The sequence below is a fragment of the Pteropus medius genome, unplaced genomic scaffold, assembly GCF_902729225.1.
Source record: "Pteropus medius unplaced genomic scaffold, Ma_sr-lr_union100, whole genome shotgun sequence".
Taxonomy (NCBI): domain Eukaryota; kingdom Metazoa; phylum Chordata; class Mammalia; order Chiroptera; family Pteropodidae; genus Pteropus; species Pteropus medius.
In genome coordinates this window covers 5,167,768-5,189,423 of record NW_024349505.1, presented here as the reverse complement: position 1 = coordinate 5,189,423, position 21,656 = coordinate 5,167,768, and the positions used below count along the sequence as shown (strand labels likewise).

Sequence of the window (21,656 nt, the reverse complement as noted above, 5' to 3'; positions counted from 1 at the left end):
CCCAGTCCTAAGCAACAAATGGAAAGATAGAATTAGAATATCACATTGGAATATCACATGTGGAATAAGACAATATTCGCTTGCCTTATCCACCAGTATTTTATCCCACACAACAATCTCAGAATAATAATACTAAAACTGCCACCAACAATATGATTACTGTCAACAGTGCAGGATAATTTTTGTAGTTCTTTTTTACTTTGGATACATCCCATTATTGCATTTTGTAGCATTTTGTGGTATGATTATTGTCAACAGTACAAGATAATTTTTGCAGTTCTTTTTTACTTTGGATACATCCCATTATTGCATTTTGTAGCATTTTGTGGTATGCTATCAACTGTATGTTTTTAGGTACATTTGTTTCATTTTTTCAAAAAATTGTTTTATTTTATAATTTTGTAAAAGTATTTAAATGATTCCAAAGTAAAATCAACCAAACGTGGCATTTACAAAGAACTCTAGCTTCTAACATTGTCCCCTCCGACCTATTTCCACTCCTCTTCCCTATTGGTAACTGTTTTTCAAATTACGGTTAAACTTCGAATTTTTATAAAAATATAAGTAGATACTTGTGTGTGTGTGTGTGTGTGTGTGTGTGTGTGTGCGCCCGCGTGTGTAACCCTACCCTTCTTAAACAGTTAACATTACCTCTAGTTTGCTTTTCTCAGTTAACAATGTATCATAGTAGTACCAGAGTTATTTTTTACAGCTACATAGTGTCCATTGTATCTATGTACCATAATTTTTTTAAACAATCTTAGTGATTTCGTTAACTAATTTTTGCTATTACAAATAATTTTGCAATAGCATTGTTTATATGCCTTTTCATTTTTTAAGTATTTGGGATAGATTTCTGTAAATTGAGATTGCTAGGTTAAAGCATAAATGCATATGTAGTTTTGCCAGTTATTAACAAAATTTACCTCCATAGAGACTAACTTGCAATGACCATCAGGAATGTATGAGTCATTCCTCAAAATCTTGTCAATAAAATGTGTTCTCAGATTTCGAATTTCGCCAACCTATTGGTGAGAAATGATAATTCTATATGCTTTTAATTTTCTTTTATTTTGAAGGTTAAGAATCTTCACATGATTAAGAATCATTTGCACTTTTTCAATGAACTGTCTATTTCTCTGGCCCAGTTTTCTAAAGCTGTTGGTCTTTTTATTCTCTATTTTAGAAACAAGTAAATCTTTATAGTTAAAATATAAAATATACCCCAACTCTCTAATCATATAACTCAGATTATATTTTTCTTGAGAAGTGGTGACTAGAAGTACATATTCCAAATGCAGTCATAATGGAATTAAACATGAGAGAAAAACACTGGGCTTAAGTCATCTACCATTTCCTCGTCAATTAAAAACCAAATTCTGCACTTCACACATTAAGGCCTTGTTAAGAACTGAGATTTTTCTTCAACCATGAACTTGTCATATCCAATTGACTTTTCTCATTATCCTCAACCTCTTAGCTATGGTTGATACTACACACATACATCCTTCTTAAAACTGAGTTTTATTTGAGTGGTAGACTGCCTAGGTACAAGACACTTAAACCAAGCTACCCCAAATTCTTTTTGGAAAATGGTATGACTTTTTAATAAAAGTCAAAATTTAAAGTCACTTAATCTTTCCTGCTCTGTTTCCTTGGCTATAAAATAAAACAGTTGAAGAAAATGATCCCTACATTTTCTGGTCTTCTAATATAAAATTATTTGGTCTTATATCCTTTTCAAAAACCCAGTGGACTCTACCCAAACTTTCTTTAAAATGGGGCTCTAAATAATTTTTCCAAATTCTTCCCCAAATGTCTTCCACTTATTATCCCTTAAACCTTCTCATGGTTTTGTTGTTTTTGTTGAATACCAGTTTCTCAGACTGTAGGCCCTGGACCAGAAGCCTAAAAATGTAAATTTATTACATTTTTATCTAGGAGCCTAAAAATGTAAATTCTTGGGCCCTATCCCAGCCCTATGAACTCAGTAAACTGAGGGTGACCTGGCAACATGTGTTAACAAGCACTCCACCCTACCCCACAACCACAATACAAGACCCCACTGATGCTGCACGCTCAGGTTTGATGACAGACTAACCTTTCTCACAACTCTTGGAATGCCCTAAGTTATTAGCTTTTTATTGCACTTTATAATATCAAAGTTAAGTTCTAGATTCTTTTTCATGTATATTGTCTCCTCAACTAAGCCGTGAATTACTTAAGAATCGTTTTCGACTCATCCAATCAAACAACCTAGCACGGTTCTTATGTTCTAAACTTTTCAGAAATGTTAAGCATGTATAGCTCTCGGTTTGCTTTATTGTTGCTTTAAAATAGCTCAATATATATTTTTTTTTTCAGGAAAATAATTATTTCATGAGAGCAGTCCGAATAAGATAGGAAAACTGTTTGGCTTGAGTCAGTTATTTCAAATCTGCTGTTTTAGGGCCTCATACTGGGAAAATGTAGATGAAGCTATGGTAGGCTCAGTTAACGGTTGGTCCCCCAAGATGTCCATCTCAGAATCCCTGCAACCAGTTAATGTTACCTTGTATGACAAAGAGAATTTGCAGATTAAGGATTTGAGATGGGGAGACAATCCCGATCATCCAGGTGAACCCAACGATGTCCTTCTAAGAGGGAGCAGAGGGAGATAGTACAGCCAAAGAGAAAAGACCATATATGATGATGCAGGAAGAGACCTGAAGATGCTACTTTTGGAGATTGAGATGTAGGAAGGGACACAGAGCCACAGAAGGCAAGGAATGCAGCTCCAGCAGCTGGAAAGGCAAGGAAATGGATCCTCCACTAGAGTCTCCAGAAGGAAGCAGCCCTGCCAAAACCTTGACTCTAGCCACTGAAACTGATTTTGGACTTCTGGCCTCCAGAACTGTCAAAGAATTAATTTGTGCTGTTTTAAGCCACTCAATTTGTGGTAACTAGTTACAGCAGCAATAGGAAACTAATACAAAGCTTTTGATAAGTTTTTATTGTGAAATATTGGATTTAGAAAAAAGTACAAAATGTCAACAGTCAGATGTGTACAAGTACAGTATTTCAATAGCCTATACATGTGAACAGCTTAACAGGTTCACCGTAAAATGCATATTTAGACCAATACAATCTAAAAAGGACTGTAATATTCACAAGCTATTAATACATAAATAACTTGAGCCAAAGTGATCCTCACTGGTAAATGCTAATACCTGAAAACAGGCTAAAAAGCACAATACGGCACACCATAGTATCTCCTTACAGGTCCACATTTAAAGAATATCAGCTCATTATGTCATTACACTACAGATTCAGGACAGGGACTTAATTGCTAGTTTGTACAACTGCAAAAATATTAAGTTATAAAATAAGTTCTTGGAATAAAGGGAGGGTATTTAATTAGGACTAAATGCTGTGAAGCCTCTAAAAGATTTTAGCCTTGGAATTTACAAGCTTAATTACTTAGACTGATTTTCAATTTTTAATCTATTACCTAAAAAAGTGAGAAGGGGCACCTTTCTTTTGTAGCAGCTCCAACAAGGTATAAACTATTACACAGCTTATTTTTAAACCATAATGACCACTGCAGATGGACAAATGACTATGAAACCAGAATATAAAACAATACAAATTTTAAAGAAAAGTAATGATTATCTTATGAATTTAGCAAATGCTGCAAACATTAAAATCTGTGTTAAAAAGGCATTATCTAGTATTGTTGAGAGTACTAAATTTAGGAAGGTTATTGTATAAAGATCTCACAAAAATAAACTGGTTTAGTTTTTCCAAGTCTGACTCATTCAATCTTCTGTTATCACTTGAAATTTACCCTAGATTATATTTTCAAATTGGACAAAATTATTTGATATTACTTTATAATGAGTAACTTTAAGAATAATCTACTGAAACACGAGTCATGTTAAAAACAATTATTAAAATCATCCTGTGTTCCGAGAAACGACGACTTTTGATATGACATTCATACTCAATGGTTGTTTAAAAACAAAATCTTCAAAACTGATAAATTAATAAGTTTACTTAAAACAAAATTACCCTTGCCCATAAATTCCTAAGAGTAAGGACTCTTCATTCTACCCAGTCTATCTAGTGATGCCTGATGCTTTAAACTATAAGTCTGAATTGGCATTTATTAAATAGGAGATCAATTCCATTACAGACTGAAAACCAATGGATCAGAATATAATTAGTCAATAACTTCCCATAACCTATCCCACGCTACCTTAACCTTTTATAGACACTTTTAAAGACTCTAATATAATTTTCTTATAAATAGAACCTGAATCTTACAACAGATTCCAATTTATTCAAAGATAGTCACGGATTGATTTAAAAGTTATTTAATTTTTTCCAGATTTGCTTTAAACTTACAAATTAAGTATGGTGTACATAAATATTAACTTAGAAAACCACATATTATAGGAAAAGCAGATATATGGATCACTGCAAAAAAATTATAAATTTTTAAAATTTTTATAAAAGAAAAATAAAGCAAAACATGTAACTTACAAAATATGAACATGAAGCTGTATCACGTAAAAAATAAAATTATTCTATCAGAAGTAATTTAAAATTAAATCTTTGGGGAAGTATTGTGACATAATTCAATGAATTCAATGACCAATAGCTTCCCGTATCACACAAAAACAAACCACAAGATCATCTAAAGTCTATATGCATTATCAGTTCTTAATGCAACCTCAAACATTTTACTAGCAACTTTGACTTCCTTTTGAAATAGGCTCTGTACATATGCATTTATATACAAACATTTATTGAACATGATTTTAAAACAAACTATGTACAAAAGATCGGCATTCCTATAAATAAAAACATTAGGTGGCAAAAAGGCACTTGTAAGTAAAAATCTACAGTAGTTTTTACAAAACAAAACACATTTTACCTTGGATACTGTACAATAAACATTAGTTCCTATGCCAATAATGAAAATACTAGTTTACTAGCTAATGTTAATGATCTAACTTTTAAAAACATATTTACATATTTTCTGAAGTCCATTTAATAAAAGCACCATGATTCTTTTCTAAATTTATGTTGATGCAAAGTGAAAACACAATTACCAAAAAAACCAGTGTTCACCATTTTCCTTGTTTAAAAGCTTTTGTATTTCTAAATTAAAAACTGTTTATCTGAAATTAGCATAGTGTAAAACAAAAAAAACAAAAACCCTGCTTCTCTGACTTCTTAAAACCATACCTACCCTATTATTGCATGTTGCATTTTATAAAGAGCACTACTCATGCACTCCTTTACAACTGTTTAATACTATTGCTGGCAAAAAAGTTCCTTGATATCAAATAATTAAAAAGTTACTTCAAACCAGTTGAAGCTTAATCTGAATGTTTTACAACTTAAAAAATGCTGTATATCAGTTACAAAAGTGAATAGGAAACACGCCAATTCATTTGGTGTGCAAAAATATTTTCCCACTACACAGAATTTAAGAGCTTCACAGATACTTTTTTTTTGAATTTACATTTTCAGCAGAAACACTAAGTCAATAACCTTCTCAAGGGGATGTTAATATGCTTCCACTTTTGTCAAACTTTTTACCCTTTGATAGTGCTGCAACCTGTTTGAGTAGTTCTCTGTTTTTGGCCTGTGGGAGACAGAAACATTTATGATTAAAAATGTTTGAAATATCATGAAGTCATGATGAAGAATACTACTTACTTAATGCTGTTCTTTTCACTTATAGAACAAGATTTCACTGAAATATCAACAGAAATAAATGAGAGAGTATATTTAGGTTCATCAATTTATAATCAGTTACAAAAAAGGTAACTTAGAGTCAATCTGCATAAAAATTTTAAATAGGGAAAAAAATATTTGGCTCTTTATTTTAAAAAGATGAAAATATGAAAATAATTTTTATTTTACAATAAGATCAAATGATTCAAGTGATGATTTGGGAGAAATCAAACTATACAAAGTCCTTTATTTGATGTTCACTTATTTACAGAACAAGTATAAGAAATCATTTTTGCAAAAACACTATCACTTTGCCACAGTGACTCAATCTTCTTAATGATGTTTAAATGTTTTTTTTGAAGCACCCATTGGAACTGCCCTTTCTTATCTTATTTTTGCTCCTTTAATTGCCCTACAGTCACCAGGTACTGGCTTTGATAGAATTTGAGCATCACTGTTTTCAGTTTTATGAAAGGCTGAAATTTTTCTTAAAAGGTTCAAAATTTCACTTTGTCATCTACCTGAATTTGCATTTTATTCAAATGCTCCATCCACCAATGACAAAGACACTGTCCTGAAGCCAATGCACTGTGACAATTACTAGTGTTTAGTGAGGAAGTTAAGCAAGTTAAGTTAAAATGTTTATAGAAACAGTGGCCTAAAGGAAAGAATATATGTATTAAGAATCAAAAAGATTCTCTTTTGAATCTTGGTTCTGCCACTTATCTGCTATGTAACCTGGAGTCTATTTTCTCATAGGTAAACAGAAACTTCACCCACAAACAGGAGTTGAAAGAACTAATCAAATATATAAAACACTTAGCCTAACACAGTGGCTTGTACATAGTAGGCATTCAAATGTTAGTACCCTTTCTCCTTTTATCAACTTATCTCCTAAATTAAAAGTATTTTTTTTTTAAATTTGGTATTCTTGATACTTTAGATAATTTTGGTTTTATGGGATGTTATCTTTTGGTGTTTTGCCTAATTTTTTCTTGTGATGCTCAGTGCTTTTTCCCAGGTTTGATAGTTAAAAATGTTTTGAGAGCTATTAAAGCAAGGTAAATTTTCTGCTATAGGGTTCAGTTTTGTATCCAAAAGATAAGAAAAATAGTTAACCATGTTTACTCATCTACTAGTACCTGCTTGCTAAAGATAGTAGGGTTTAACGGATAATACTTAACTGACAGAATGTCTCCAGCAATAACACAAAAGATATAGGGAAGTGGTATGATAACAAGGATAAAACAGAAAACATAAGTAACCTGAGGTAGTGGAAAAAGTGCAGAAAAGGAGAAAGTGTAGACAAATCAGAGTCAGAAGATGCAGGTTTCTCTGTCACTGCTAACTATGTGAACACAGTTTTATACCACATAACTCAAAGTTATTTTAAGGCACAAATAAGACAGCCTATGTAAAATCGTATTGAAAATGTCATTGTATATAAACACTAGTTACTGCTACTATTCCATTGTATATAAACACTAGTTACTGCTACTATTCCATTATATGAAACTTCAGCTACCAACCAAGAGGAGGTAGGCTTAAGATGCCTATCAGGCTAAGATGTCAAAAAGGTTCCCCTGTGCTTACAACTACAAAATAAAATATCAAGCTACTCTTTTGAACACTGAGAAGTACTAAATGTTATCATATTGGAGTACTGTTTAGTTTTTCTGTCACTTCATTCTGGATTTACTCCAGAGTTTTGGTTATACCACATTAAATCAGAAACCATCATACAAAAGATTATATTCCCAGGTAATGATTCAGCATTAATGACTTAATGAGAAAAAATTAGAATATCATAAAACTAATTCTTGCTAGTGGATGATGAATAATAATAATGTACAAGAAGTCCGATATGGGCAATCTCTTAGGACAGAGGGCAGATACATTTCCATAAATTACCACTCATTCAACAAATTATTTGAATGCCTGCTATATCCCAGATTCTATGCAAGGTTTCTCTTCAAAATTCTTTGTAATAGTAATTATCAGTGTTAACAGTAGGCAACCTGTACCTCGAATTTCAACAAGGTCTTAAATCCACTTTATAATCTTACTTGATTTAAGCTACTTTCAAACAAATATGATGAATACAAAACCAAAAGATAGAAGAAGCAAATATCCCTTGATGTTAGATTGTTAAAAACAAACAAAAAACAGGGCAATATTAATTCTTTCCTTTCCAAGCTGTACTCTCCCATCAAGAGTCTAAAGTCTGTGTGCCAGCATCTTCTATGCTTTTGAAGCTTCTGAAAACCTTCTTACCCAAAGATCTAATTCTACAGATGTCAGAATGTATAAATCAGTAGAACACATAATTAATTTAGTGTGGTCTCATTTCTAGATTTCTGAAACCTAAGTGAAAAAAAGCTTAAATAAGGAAATGATTTATATCCCCATTGGATGTTCTCCAGCTCTGCATGCCAGACATCAGATACTACCCTCTTTGTAACTGGTGACTCCTAGCTACACCATTCAGTTGTCCTCTATATTGAAATGCTACTGAGTATATACACTTAGCATACTCTGAGGTTGATCTAGATGCTTTGCATCACTGAATGCAGCATAAATTTCCTCCACTTGAGGTCCCTGAAAATTGGTTTTGTACACCCGTCTCCCACCCATTATCTGAAAGGAAATAGGAAGAATGATTGCATAATGTACTAAAGACCTTATTTTCACGTTAGTTTCATGAATCTGATTTTTAACTGTTTGCTGTTCACTGATGATGAATTGAACATACTGCAATGATATTCTTCTCTGAAAACTCCACTTTAAGTTTAGGCAAAAGTTTTCAGAATTAATATAAAGTCATTTCAGAATTCCCTATCAAGTAATTTCAAGGAATAGCTTTTAATGGGAGCAGGATTGAAAACTATTACAAAGCCTAAAACAAAGCTAAAACTGTACCAAGTATGCATAATAAAGAGATACCAATACCAGTCTAAGATAATGAATACTATTACCAAAGTTTCTTTCCTTGCCTAATAGTTTACATAAATAATGACATTTACCTGAAGTTGTTCCACAGTTTCTTTGTGAGCTTTTTCCATACTGTTCATCTTTGTTCTCAAGTTTGACTCTTGGTACTGAAAGTCCGCCTTTAGTTCAGTTAACTGAGAAATTAAAAAACAAACACATATATGTATATGTGCATATATATATATATGTATATATATATGCGTATATACATGTATATATGCATACACAAACAACATTTTAAATATTCTTCACAATAAACTCACCATTATAAAAGTGGAAGATGTTAACAGCAGTTTCCTGAATTTTATAACTTATCTAGAATTTGTTTTGTAAAATGATGAATTCTATCTACGTAAGCAGTCTCATTTTAATATTAAAATAATATTGAACCATCAGTAAAACTTCAAAGTTGCTTTTTTGTTTTTATTTAAAGGTAGCTTCACTAAACACAGTTTGGCAACTGGTATGCCAACAGGAAAGCTTAACAGCTAATACCTTGGAAATGCTTCAATTAAAATGTACTTTATGTTATATAAAACAAAGTAAACAATAAAACTGGATTCAAGTTAAAATAATCTTTCCATGATTAAAAAAAGTTTCACATGGGTCAAGTACAAAGAGGAACAGTCTTATGAAACAAGAGCTATATTGCTTTCATTTGAAAATAAATGTCCAGAATTATGTATCCAATTCCAACTAAGATTTGAGGTAAAGATGGAGAACAAAGCACAGAAATACAACTAATATGGAACAATAAAGGAAAAGGAGTTACTTTAAAATTTGGGCTAAATTAGACAAATGTTAAGAAAAAAATTCAGTGATTTGAGGAAGCAAAGAAAGCTATGTGACAATTTTCCATAAATATCAATGACATACACACAAATATAGCATCTCATGACTTTAAAAATAACTAAAAAATAATTTGATATTATATAATTCCTTCATTAGAACCATGTATAAGAAAGCTTCTAGTTACTTTTAAATGGTTATTATGTAAGCTTTAAAGGTTTGCAGTTCTTTTTTGTAATTACCCAGTAGCTAGTAAACTGAAAGATGTGCAACAGCAAAAAGTCATTGTGTCTTGTATTATTTTCTGAATAAAAGCTCTTGCTTTTATTAAATTCAAAGAACTGTTGAATTCTCTTTTCTATATTACAAAAGAATTCCTGTACCGAAATGACAATTCACATCAGATCAGCTAAGATAATTATTCTCATTACTATGCTGTGAGTTGCCTCTAGATTATGAATTTCTGGAAGATAAGGATTATTTCTTATTTATTCATCTTTGTATCTTCATGATCTTGTAAATGGCTGGCTCTAGAAGCCACTAAATAAAATGCAATAAATTCAAGAAAATAACTTGGTCATCTTAGATTTACATTCTAAGAAAAAGTGTAAATATGTAGCTATTTTAGGCTTATTATTATTAATTTCTTTATAATACCACTAATTCCCATCCCCATTAGTGTTTTTTAAGATAAAAGGAACACTAACAAAAGCAGAAAACTCAACTAAGTTGACTAATATAGAATAGTTATGCTAGAAAAAGTCAAAAACATCGATAATTCATTATTAGTTGGTTTTGGAATCATTGTTATAGTAAACTTACCATTTTATTCAACTTTTACCTTGGTTAATACAGCTATATGTCTTTGTGTAATAGAAATATCTCTAAAATTCTGAGCATAGAACAAATTTCCATAAAAGTTCATTAATTAAAAAAAATCCTGCAGTTAATCAAAAATAACCATAAAAAACAAGACACTTATAACTACTCTATTTTTAGTGTATGTCAATCCTAAATTTCCTATTCTGAATTTGCTTAAAGTTAAGGGACAAATGTATTAAAATTAAATCTACTAAACAATCAAGGTGTGGAAAATTTAACACCAAAGTTGTTGAATGCCAGAGGTAAAAGCCAGCTCACACAGAAGCACTACTATGGACACATAGAAACGGTTCATATACATATTTATAATTATGTGTTGTTTATAATTTTAAAGGGAATTTTTCTTAAAAAAAGTTTTCCTATTGTATAAGATGTTTGAAATAGGTCAAATTTGATAGTCTAGGGCCATAAAACAAGTACAAAAGTAGGTTCTACCCTCGAAGATGACAAAACACTAGTAATTGCAGCTATGAACACTGACACATGCCAGGAGCTATAGCAAGTACTTTACATTTTTATTTAATCATAACCACCACCCTATGAGATGGTATTAATACTTTCATTTTTAAAATGAGAAAACTGAGGCCCAAAGAGAAGTTCACACAGAAAGTGTTAGAACTTTTCACTAAACAGATAACATATCTGATATTCCCCTTGATCTGATAATCACAGTCCCAATAAATACTTAACTTCCTATAAACCGATCTTAGAAACTTAATGCTAATCATTCCTTAAAACACAGGAAATTCCCACAGCATTACTTTTGACCAGTTATTTGATCTGGATTGAAATACATACATGATTAGTACATCAAAGACTAGTTTCAATTACTTTCTTAAATCACAAGAATTCACATAATATTCTATTTAAAACTATTTTCAAATTAAGACATTAGAACGATTTTAAATTACAGGTTTACTGAAAACTAATGTTCAGAAATTACTACAATTTGAATTACCTCTCAATTAATTCTGAGAACAAAAATTTAGAAAGACTATTTTACCTATGTTCATTAGATGGCATAGGTTCCAATTTGAGCTTCTGTAAAATGTATCTTCAAGAATGATGCACAGCAAACATTACCAAATTATTAAAGAAAGTCTAATAAAATTTGCAATTATTGAAAAAGAGTCATGATGTAAACCTTACCAGGCTTCAGTGAACCTTGTTCTTACCTTTTTATCTTTTTCTAAAATGGTCTGGTCTCTCTGCTGTAAGAGACGTTTAAGTGACATCACTTCTTCTTTCAGTTGACTTATAAGGACAAAATTGTCTGTTCCCCCACTATCTGCTGACTGATTTATAGAGCTACTAAAAAGAGAAAAGTAAAACACAGTTAAATGAAGTAGAAGGAAAATTACCAGGTGTTCAAATTGCATAAATTAGACAATTCCACAAACATCCTTAAGGCTAATGCAAAAAAATATGTACCTGACAGAAATGGATGCAACTGGCAAATTACCTTACTAATGGCACACATTACATACACCTGCAGAAATATAATTCAGTATTAGCTTTTAGGGGGTCAATACTTCTAGTGTAAAGCAATAGGCAGCCAATTTGTACAGAAACATCAGCAAACTTTTGGCTAATGAACTAAAACAAAGTCACACTTGCTCATACTACTTTAAATCTAAAAACATTTTCCAAGCAGGTCAATTTAAAATATCACAATTAGATTTGTGTTTTATTGAAGAATAATTAAGATAAAAAGAATGTTCTCTATTCAGATTTGTTTTCCTTTTTTCAAAACCCAAATTTATTCCCCAAATAGAACAACATAGTTCAGTGCCACTTTCTTATTGCCAAAATTAAGTCAAAAAATTTGATTATGTTTACTCTTCTGGATGACTCAAAGAAGTCAATGTAGAAGATATATGTTTCTATTCCTTCACCTAGTAATAACTGACAATCAACCATAACTGTTCAACTAAGGTGAATTTTCACTAAAGGAATTCATTTTTACCTATCTCCATTAGATGGCTTAGATTCCAATTTGGGCTTTTTCTTTGGAGTTTCATTCTGAATTGCTGCAGAGGATTTATGGCTGAAACCAAACATTAATAAGAATAATTAGAGTAAAAAGGGCTGAGACACCAAGTGGCAAGTTATTCTGCTTATATTACCAAACATCATTGATTTTTTAAAAACCTAAGTAACAAGGTTAAAGAAAGGTCACATTAAAAAAAACTCTTTTTGAAATACTTCAGAAAACATGTTAACATATTTACCTCTGTTTCCACAGTCCCTGCTCTTGTTCTGGACTCAGATTGCTGATTCTGAAAAACGTATAAATGACATCTAATAACAACATTTATTTAATACATCTACATTTAACAGCATTCTTCTCAATGAAATCAAATTATGTATTTTAAACTTTTGTTCAGAGAAAGGCATATTCAAGTTAGTTTTCAGACTAAGCTAATATATACTGAATATGTCACATCCTAATAAGATCGATTCTAATCAGATGACGACTAGCTATCTTAAGTTCTTCAAGAAAGGTACAATGATAGCGACTGACTTTTATTTTAATCAGGACTTCCATAATTCAATTTAACATTATACTAAGAGTTGGGGTATATGACCATCAAAACCACAACAGGGTTCTATAATTATAAACTCTGAGAATTATCCTACTAAGGCTGCACTTACTATCTCAGATAGAAAATGTTCTCTCTTTAGTGTCAAGGACTTCCTAATAAATCCTACATGAATATTCTACCTTTGGAGTAAACTCAAGTTGCTCAGAATCACATGTCAGGTTAAACCAGGAAATAATGTGTTTCTTTCCTAGTTTTCCTAAGAACTCTCTCCAAAGTCTCTAGATCTTTTTGTAGTCTTTTTTTTTTTAGAAGTCATGCTGAAAATATTCAGAAATTTCACAGTAACAACTGATTTAACTTTTACTTACTTCTCTTCCATTATGCCATTATACCAATATAACCACCTAATAATGCATTATGAATCCTACAAACTTTCCCCCTATACTGGCACATTAGCCAATTCCTCATTAACCCCTAATTTATTGACTCAACATGTATAGAGCATCTCCTATGTACCAGATAGCATGTATTTACGCAACAGAAGAGATGCTAGAAGATCTGAGTTGCATGACCTTTTACAAGTTACTTAAAATTCCTGAGCCTCAGTTCCCTCATCTATGTACAATACATACCTTATAGAGATATGAAAATTAAATGAGTTATGTATGTAAAAGCACTTAGTACAGTGCTGGCATATACACAATAACTAGAAATATGTATATATTTGTGTGTATAAAATTTACTATTGTTTTAGCTGTAGTTTTTTGAGCAAAAGTGTAAAACAGACCATATTCTTAAAAATCACCTCTAAATAAATACCAGATTGGGGAATTAATTCTATAGTTCTATGAACCTGAGTTTTTCTTTACTTGTGGCAATGAATGGCAACCTTACTGAGGAATTCAGCTGCCATTTTGTTTCTTTTAAAAATTTTACTATAAGCTTTAACAAGTCGTATAATTGCACATGAGTCAACAGCACTATCCATATCTCAAGTGAGAACAATCGCAAAATAACGATTAAAGAGAAACAGAATTCTCATTCTTGCTTTCTGAGGTAGGCCATTCCTGAATCCAGATTGACCTGAGTTTCTTCCCTCCCCTTCCCCATCATTATGTATCATAATATGTATGCTCCTGATAATGGTTCGAATTATCGAACTTAAGACAGGACCCCACAAACTGGCTGCCTACTTGTCAAATGGTCTATATCCATCAAATACAAATTAGTACTTCCTAAGTAATCAAAAAGAAAAAAAATGTCAATACCATCCTCTTTCCCTTTACTTTTGAGAGTTGTCATTCTTAAAAAATTCCTGTCACAGAATTTGATCTTTATTAAACATACTCTGAGTGTGTCTTTCCACATCACACTAAGGCAAATTTATATGTAAAACACAAGAGAAAGAGACATTTTGGCTGAGTCTTTGGAGTAGACCTGCTGGATACCATTATGGTAGCTATTTTGTCATGTTTTTTTATTAAAACAAGAAACAAAAACAAGGAAGATTTATGTTTCTTTGCTCCTTGGGATACTTACATAAAGACCACAAGACTTCTTCAAAATAGCCACGAGAAGTCACTATGCGGTCTACCACTGTTACATCCAGAAAGCACAACACGGTAAGGCAAGTGGAAAAATTCTGCCCCTAAAGTAAACCGCATCTGTGCCTCAAAAGCACGCCCATAATCTGATATGTGCTTGACTACAATTTAGAATCAAATTTTCACTAGACAGAATCATATTATATTTTTAAAATACCACCGTGTTCCTAAATGTGGTAGGCATCAGTTTTCTGTAAATAAAATCATGTTATGACTATAAAGAACTCTAAATACTCAGAGAAATTTGGGGAAAAATAGAGAATTTTTATGAAAATCAGTATGCATCATGTTCCTGTGTTCTCCATTTTAATTTGTGTTTTAATATTGATTTTTTTTTCCCTGAAGACTAAAATCGCACTTAAAAATCTTTACACAACACACATAAAAGGTTAAAGTAGTACTCCTACATAACTCACCCCCACCCAAGGCACTTTAAAAAAATCAGGTAGTTGTTTCTATTTGAATAGAATTCCTGCCTATGTGTTTAAAACAAGCAAACAAACAAACAAACAAAAACAGCAAAGCACCACTAATTAAAAAGATTATTTCTTACACTTTGAGAACCTTCAAGATTTAGAATGTTTCTATCTTGGTCACAAATGAGAGTGTTAACAATATTTTCTCAAAAATACTTAATGTACATTCTCTAGTCACTGGTTTAATTTTGTTTTAATTAAAACGAATGATAACTGAGGTAAATGTATTTTTTATAAGTAAAATCCTAACAATTATTTAAACAAAAAAAAATATTTTGGCTTTTGATAATATAAATCAATAAAGTATTAACTCTGATATACTTGTACTTTGACTTCATATGATCATAATTTTATGTAGTAATTACTTAAATGTCTGATCTTTATTATTATGGTAAACAGCTAAACACACTCCATGTATATAATTTTATACGCTCAACGAAGTGGAGAAACAGCCCTAGATACTCAAGAAGCTTACCGTGTACAATGGAAAGACTAGCACATAACTAGTACTTGCAAAAAGTTAAACACCAATAGATGGCATTAAAATGCCTGGATTTTAGACAACAGGATTTCAAAGTACTTACTTGTGATGACTACTGCTGTGACGATGGTGATGGTGATGATGGTGGTGATGATGTTTTGAATGATGCTGGTCTTTCTCAGTAAGAGATGAAGATGATGAATTTGAATGTGAAGATCCCAGGCTCTTCCTCTGTTCTTTTGTCTTTTGTAAAACTCTCTTATATGATAAAGTACAAAGCCAGCATAATAATTTTCCGTCAACCTTTTTAAAGGAAATATTTGTATTAGATTAAATGTACCTGTGAAACCAGGTAAGAGAAAATACTCAACTTCTAGCTATATTTCTCACACACACACACACACACTCATATACAGAGTTGTAAAATGGAAATAAAATTAGACTTTTCTGAAACTTGGGAAAATGCTTGTTTAGAGGATCATAAAATTGCTGAGGATAGATGGACTTCCATTAGTTTTGAGCCATTTTTAAATTTGGAGGAAAAAACTTGTTTTCTTATTACTTGGAAAATAAGCATAAATTGATGGTATAGTTTAAAGAATTCTTACTGAAGCACCAGTCGGAATTCTTAAATTGCTGTGTAATTACTAAAATTCCCATTACAGTAAAACTGTTAATTTATAGAAAAAAGCACTTGAATGACATATACAGTTGATTCTCATTATTCAGATTTCACATTTGTAAATGCACCACCTACTTGCTAAAATTTATCTGTAACTCCAAAATCAACTTGCAGTGCTTTTGTGATCATTCATGCACATGCACAGAGCGGCAAATCTGTGTAGCCAGACAGCAAACCTTCCCAGCTCAGGTTCAACCAAGGTGACGATCTGTTGCCTTCTTCTTTCAGCTCTCATTCTATAAACAAGTGTTCTTCTCCTGGTCTATTTAGTGCCACATTTTTGCTTTTTATCAGTGATTTCACTGTTTAAAATGGTCCCCAGGTATAGTGAAGTGATGTATAGTGTTCCTAAGCATAAGGAGGCTATGATGTACCTTACGTAAAAAAATACATGTTAGATAAGCTTCATTCAGGCATAGTTACAATGCTGTTTGCTGTGAGTTCAATTTAATCAATCAACAATATACACTAAGTAAGGTTTCTTTAAACAGAAACATACATAAAACAATGTTGTGACCAGGAATAGGCACCTAATCCTGTATGGCCCTTAGGAGCAATAGTTAAATATTTACTAAATCAGTGTTCCCAGCAACTTTATAGAACATAACTACCACGAATAATGAGAATCAATTGTACATGTCTAGGGAGAGGAAAAGAGATTTCTTTCCAAAATTATTAAGACTAGACCTATAAAAATAAAGTTGTCTTCTATTTGTTCACACAAGAAGTGCAGAAAGAATACTTCTTAAAACTACGGTATATATTTTGCTATGGGGGATCCTAGGGGTGTCCCTCAAAGAGACAGTCACCCTTCGAATCAACTCAAACTGATAGACAACAGGAGGCCTGTGTCAATGCTGAGCAGCAGAGGGTTGCCACATGCATACATTAACTTTTTAAGTCACTGTAGAGAAAAACAAACAATGGTTTAAAATATGAGCCCCAAATAATACAAGACTAACTCTGAATTACACGTTAATGTGCCTTAAGATATTTTTTCATGCCAGTAACTTCAAGTAACCAGCAAAAAGGTAAGTAGCTGAAAAGGATGTAAAAGCAGTAATTCTTCCAAACCAACTGTGAGATAACCAAGTAGTACAGAATAGACATCACCGAATATTTCTGAAAGCACAGTAATCTCAATTGATCAACATGAATCTATATGTGATGTAAACAAGGAGAATATGCACTGTTCCTATATGTTCATCTAACTACATGTTTGCAGGGACCCAAAAAATACATCAATATCCGTAGTGTATTAATTATAGTAACTTCCAACTTGTCTGATGTTTTATTTAATTTCCAAAATATACCATAACATAAAAAAAAAAAAACATACCTTTCTTCTTCCTTCCTCCTTCCGATCAAAAGCACATTGTTGTTTGCACTGTTCACAAGTCTGAGGTGGTCCATACTTTTTTTCTGAATTTGTGCAACGCTGACACTTTGTACCAATAAATGCTGCAATTATGTTACAGTACTGACAAGGCTTGGGCTGAAAAACAGATATATTTTCTTTAACAGAGACATTTAAAAATATTAAAAATATGCTCCATAAAACATACCCAGTGTACAGACATTTCTGAGGTTAACTAAAGAAAATAGGTAAAAAAAATTGTTTTCAAATACAGTATATCCTCACTTAACGCCATTGATAGGTTATGCAACTTTAAGCAAAACAACACATAATGAAATCAATTTTACCATAAGGTAATTGATATAAACAAGAATTAAATTCCTATAGCATCAATCAATATCATAACATTATTTGAGGACCTGCTACATGTTGCTCTATATTTATCATGTTTCTATTCGTTTAGTAAAATTTCTTGTTATTCTATTGAATAATTTTAAAAAACCATGAGAAATATATTTATGATTTGCATAGTATGTTAAATAAAAAAGCTACATGCAAAAAAGGTCTTAAATAATGAAAATATAGGTACCCATTGATAGAAATTTTCATGTATCCAGTATGTGGAGTAATGAACTTCTACTAATATCCTGATTAGCTTAATTACTGTATCATTTATTCTAAAAACATTTTAACTTTTCATCACTTATAGGTACAGATGATGCAAGGAATATACACTATAGGTGAGTTTTCAACTTAAAAAAATTGGCATAGCATATTCGATATAAACTACAACAAACAAACCTTGATTTTCTTGATATTCAAAAGATAATTCAGGATTTTACAGAGTGTTAAGGGTATCACTTTGACTAATCATAATAATATACCAATAATGACTATAATATACATGTAAGAAAAGAATTAGTACTAGGATAATGCCATGACTGTTGTGAATAAATGTCTGAATTATGCTGTTATATAAAAATTGTTGGAGGTTCTGAAGGGAGAAAAAGTATGATTATCAAACTTTATGAATTAGTAGACTCTCCATAACCAGGAGTTTGTTTGCTGTTTTTGAACCTTTAAAATCATAAATTTCACAATGAAGTGCAAGATATATAAAACATACACATAATATGACTGTTTTTAAATGTTGTCATCTTCCTATCAGACTGTCTATAGAAGATTTCTTTCCGAAAATATTTTGATATGTTGAAATATTTAAGAACATAGCTATATATGTATTTTAAAAGGTCTCTCTTTGTGAAAATCATTAATTGACCAGTAACAATAACAAGAAAAATATGACATACTTACCGTGCCAAACTGCTTCACATTTTGAGCACACTTCTTACAAATTGTATTAGTTTTGCTGAAAAGGAAGTTGTATATAGGTGATCAAAGTTATGTAGCTTTCTGAGGTAATCTGCATGTTCAACTAAAGCAGATAGTCAAGAGTACTATTTGTTTTACTAGTACTTAAAATTTACTGTAATATAAACCAAAGAATTTTTAAAAATACGAACATAAGGACCTTTTTAGGGTTGTGTATTATTCAAATTTACTCCTCTTCCCTTAAAATAAATTATACCTTTTGTGTATTTTTTGGTAAACAAAACAAAGAATCCTAATGTTTCCTGTCTTGTTCCAAAATCTTTACACTTGCCACTGCTTATGCACAGCATTACATGTCAGAGCCTACCTAACCTTCCACTGGACCTTCTCCATTATGATGCCCACACCCACATATGAAGAAATTATTTGTTCTTCTCTTAGGCTACTCTCTTGTGTGTGCTCTAATTTTCTAACAGGAATCATCCTATTGAAAAGTATGTGCTGTTCATCCACTGGTGACAAATTATTAGATTTAACTCTGGGAAGGTAGCTGGTAACATTACAGACCTCTTTCCTTAAGTCCATGTCAGCACTAATGTGCCATTTTTTATTTAGCTTAGTAATACCTATTTATATTTGAGTTTTTCGTTAGGAAAGCTCCACATTTTCCATACAATTATTCCTTCCTCATGTGCAAACTGTTTAGCTGTTAAATAACCATTAATTTCTTTGTCAACATTCTCTCTCCTGTCATGTCTAAAAGGTTTATAACTTAAAATTTAAAAAGCTAAACCATTAAAAACAAACACTTTAATACAAACATGGAGTTACAACACCCAAGTATTCCTTACAGACAATATTTTGTCTTTAACAATCAAAAACTATTCAGTATACAAACCTCTCTTGTTGAAATTCTGATCTGCAGTAAGTACATTTTACAATAGGATGCGCAATCCGACATTCCTGGAATAAGACAATGAATTAGTCAGTATCCATTTCAAAGTCTCAATTTCACTTTTCTGGTAGAAAATTATTACCTAACCTAGTCAAATGTCTAAAACATTAATAAAATCTGTCCCCCCCCCAACGTAGACAATTGTGATTTATTATAAAAATGGCCAATTACAGTGTAATTCCTTAGGGAAGGCATAGGTGTCTTTGTCTTTATTAGATGTGGGGGTACGTTACAGATAAATTAAGAAAGCTGTCAGGGCCAATTTCAAGGATTGGTTAAATGTGAAACTACTTATTATTTTGCACCGTTGCTCACAGACAGCATCCCGGCTTTAATGGGATGGGAGGAGCTCCAAATCATAGAGCATTCTGTTCCCAAGCCATCGCTTCGCTTTCCTGGACAGGGAAGGAGGATGCCATCAGCTTTGCTGCTTCAGGTTCCTAGCAAGAAAGTGCAAAAACCGTCCCCTGCCTCCCGGTGGAAGGAGAGGACAGACCAGGCAAAAAAACGAGATGAAAACATCTCCACCCCAGGGTCTCTGCGGCATAGACAGGTGGCTGCTTCACTCAGCCCCACCCCTGAGACCCCTGAAGGTTCCCAGGGCCCGGCCCCTTCCTGGTCCGCCTGGATGAGGGTATGGTTCTGTCTTCCTCTCACGGGCCTTTCCGAGCTGATGCTCAAGTCATCCGATAACGGGGTCCCCAGGTGAGGAGGCGAGGGTTCCAAATCCCCAAGGCGCCGGCAAAGAGAGCGCGACTGCAGTGCAGCGGGCACCCAGCTCTCTTGGGCTACGGCCGAAAAAACCCCCCGCCCGCCCGCTGCCCAGCGCCCACGGACCTTGCAGAGCTGCTGGCCCTGGGAGAGCTCCTCGAAAGGATAGCGCTGGGTACACTTGGTGCAGGCGTACAGGGCCGAGGCCGCCATCCTGCTCCTCAGTCTCCTCCTCCACAGCCGCCCGCTCCGAGGCGGAGCCCTACGGGGAACTCGGGCGCCGCCGCCGCCGCCCGGGCCGCGGGCTCCTCCTCCTCCCCCTCCCCCTGCCTCGCGCCCACCAGGGCCTCGCCGCGAGTTCCCAGGACCTCGCCGCGAGTTCCCAAGGCCCTGTGGACGCCGCCGTCTCCCTCCGCCTCCACTTCCGCCCCAGCCCACCCAGTGACGCCGTCCCGGCCGCTCCCGCTTAGGCCCCGATAGTGGCGGAGGGAGACGAAGCGGGTAGTTCGCTGCAGTTCAGCTGCACGGCAGCGGATCCGCTTCCTTCTCGGTCTCTCTTCCCCTTCCCTGATTAGCTGGGGAGGCTACTGCGTCACTCGGTTGCTCCTCCCAACCCCTAACCCGGCGACGCAGGGAGCTCCCACAAAGGGAAGAAGTCGCTGACCAATAACAGTCTGACGCTCTTAGAGCGCGAAATCCGCTTTAAACTCGCCCCGCCCAAAGGCCTGGGTCACGGCTATTTCTAGCAGCCAGTTTTAGGTTTGGGTGCGAGCTCCCCAATCCAATTGAGCCAGAGTTTGCGAAGGTTCACTGTGCCTCGACTCCTTTTCCCTTGACTTGTATCGGACCAACTCATTAAATCCCTCCGAAATCTATTCGTTATTGGCCATAAGGTAAAAATACTTCACCTGGAGAGGCGTCCCCGAATCAAGCTCACGCTCTCCTTGGCGTTTAGTCCAAGGAAACGGATGGAGTGTTTGAATTTCGCATTCGCTTTAATTCTATATCAACCATTCAATTGCCTCTGGCGACAAAGCGATCTCTCGCCCACATTTCCTCCTGGAGAACACCTGCCCCTCCATAGATGCCACTCGGGATCGTCTCGTAGTCTGCGGCGTTACCG

At 33.7% G+C, this 21,656-nt stretch overlaps 1 protein-coding gene across 3 annotated transcripts; it reads right to left on the bottom strand.

The window, feature by feature from the left end:
* Positions 1 to 2,973: 2,973 nt before the first annotated feature.
* On the bottom strand, positions 2,974 to 21,404 carry FAM76B (family with sequence similarity 76 member B). 3 transcript variants are annotated; one of them, XM_039882005.1, is made up of 10 exons: positions 20,660 to 21,404; positions 19,766 to 19,830; positions 18,850 to 18,904; positions 17,518 to 17,673; positions 15,600 to 15,799; positions 12,621 to 12,668; positions 12,356 to 12,436; positions 11,565 to 11,697; positions 8,751 to 8,852; positions 2,974 to 5,635 (listed from the first exon to the last, which is right to left on the bottom strand). In XM_039882005.1, exons 1-10 carry the CDS (start codon positions 20,744 to 20,746, stop codon positions 5,546 to 5,548), a joined length of 1,017 nt encoding a protein of 338 aa, XP_039737939.1. In that variant the 5' UTR covers positions 20,747 to 21,404; the 3' UTR covers positions 2,974 to 5,545. The 3 variants fall into 3 exon arrangements, with proteins under 3 accessions (XP_039737939.1, XP_039737938.1, XP_039737940.1); XM_039882004.1 differs by having other exon boundaries at positions 11,565 to 11,700; positions 20,660 to 21,402; XM_039882006.1 differs by lacking the exon at positions 20,660 to 21,404 and adding an exon at positions 20,138 to 20,630 and having other exon boundaries at positions 11,565 to 11,700.
* Positions 21,405 to 21,656: the final 252 nt, after the last annotated feature.

What these genes read in the sequence shown, in the direction of transcription:
- FAM76B (XM_039882004.1), bottom strand. Translation starts at nt 20,746, where the DNA reads ATGGCGGCCTCGGCCCTGTACGCCTGCACCAAGTGTACCCAGCGCTAT. An exon ending in TCAGAATTTCAACAAGAGAG is followed by an intron (nt 18,905 to 19,765) that starts GTTTGTATACTG and finishes CTTCCTTTTCAG; the next exon opens with CAAAACTAATACAATTTGTA. An exon ending in CAGGGACTGTGGAAACAGAG is followed by an intron (nt 12,437 to 12,620) that starts GTAAATATGTTA and finishes GTTTGGTTTCAG; the next exon opens with CCATAAATCCTCTGCAGCAA.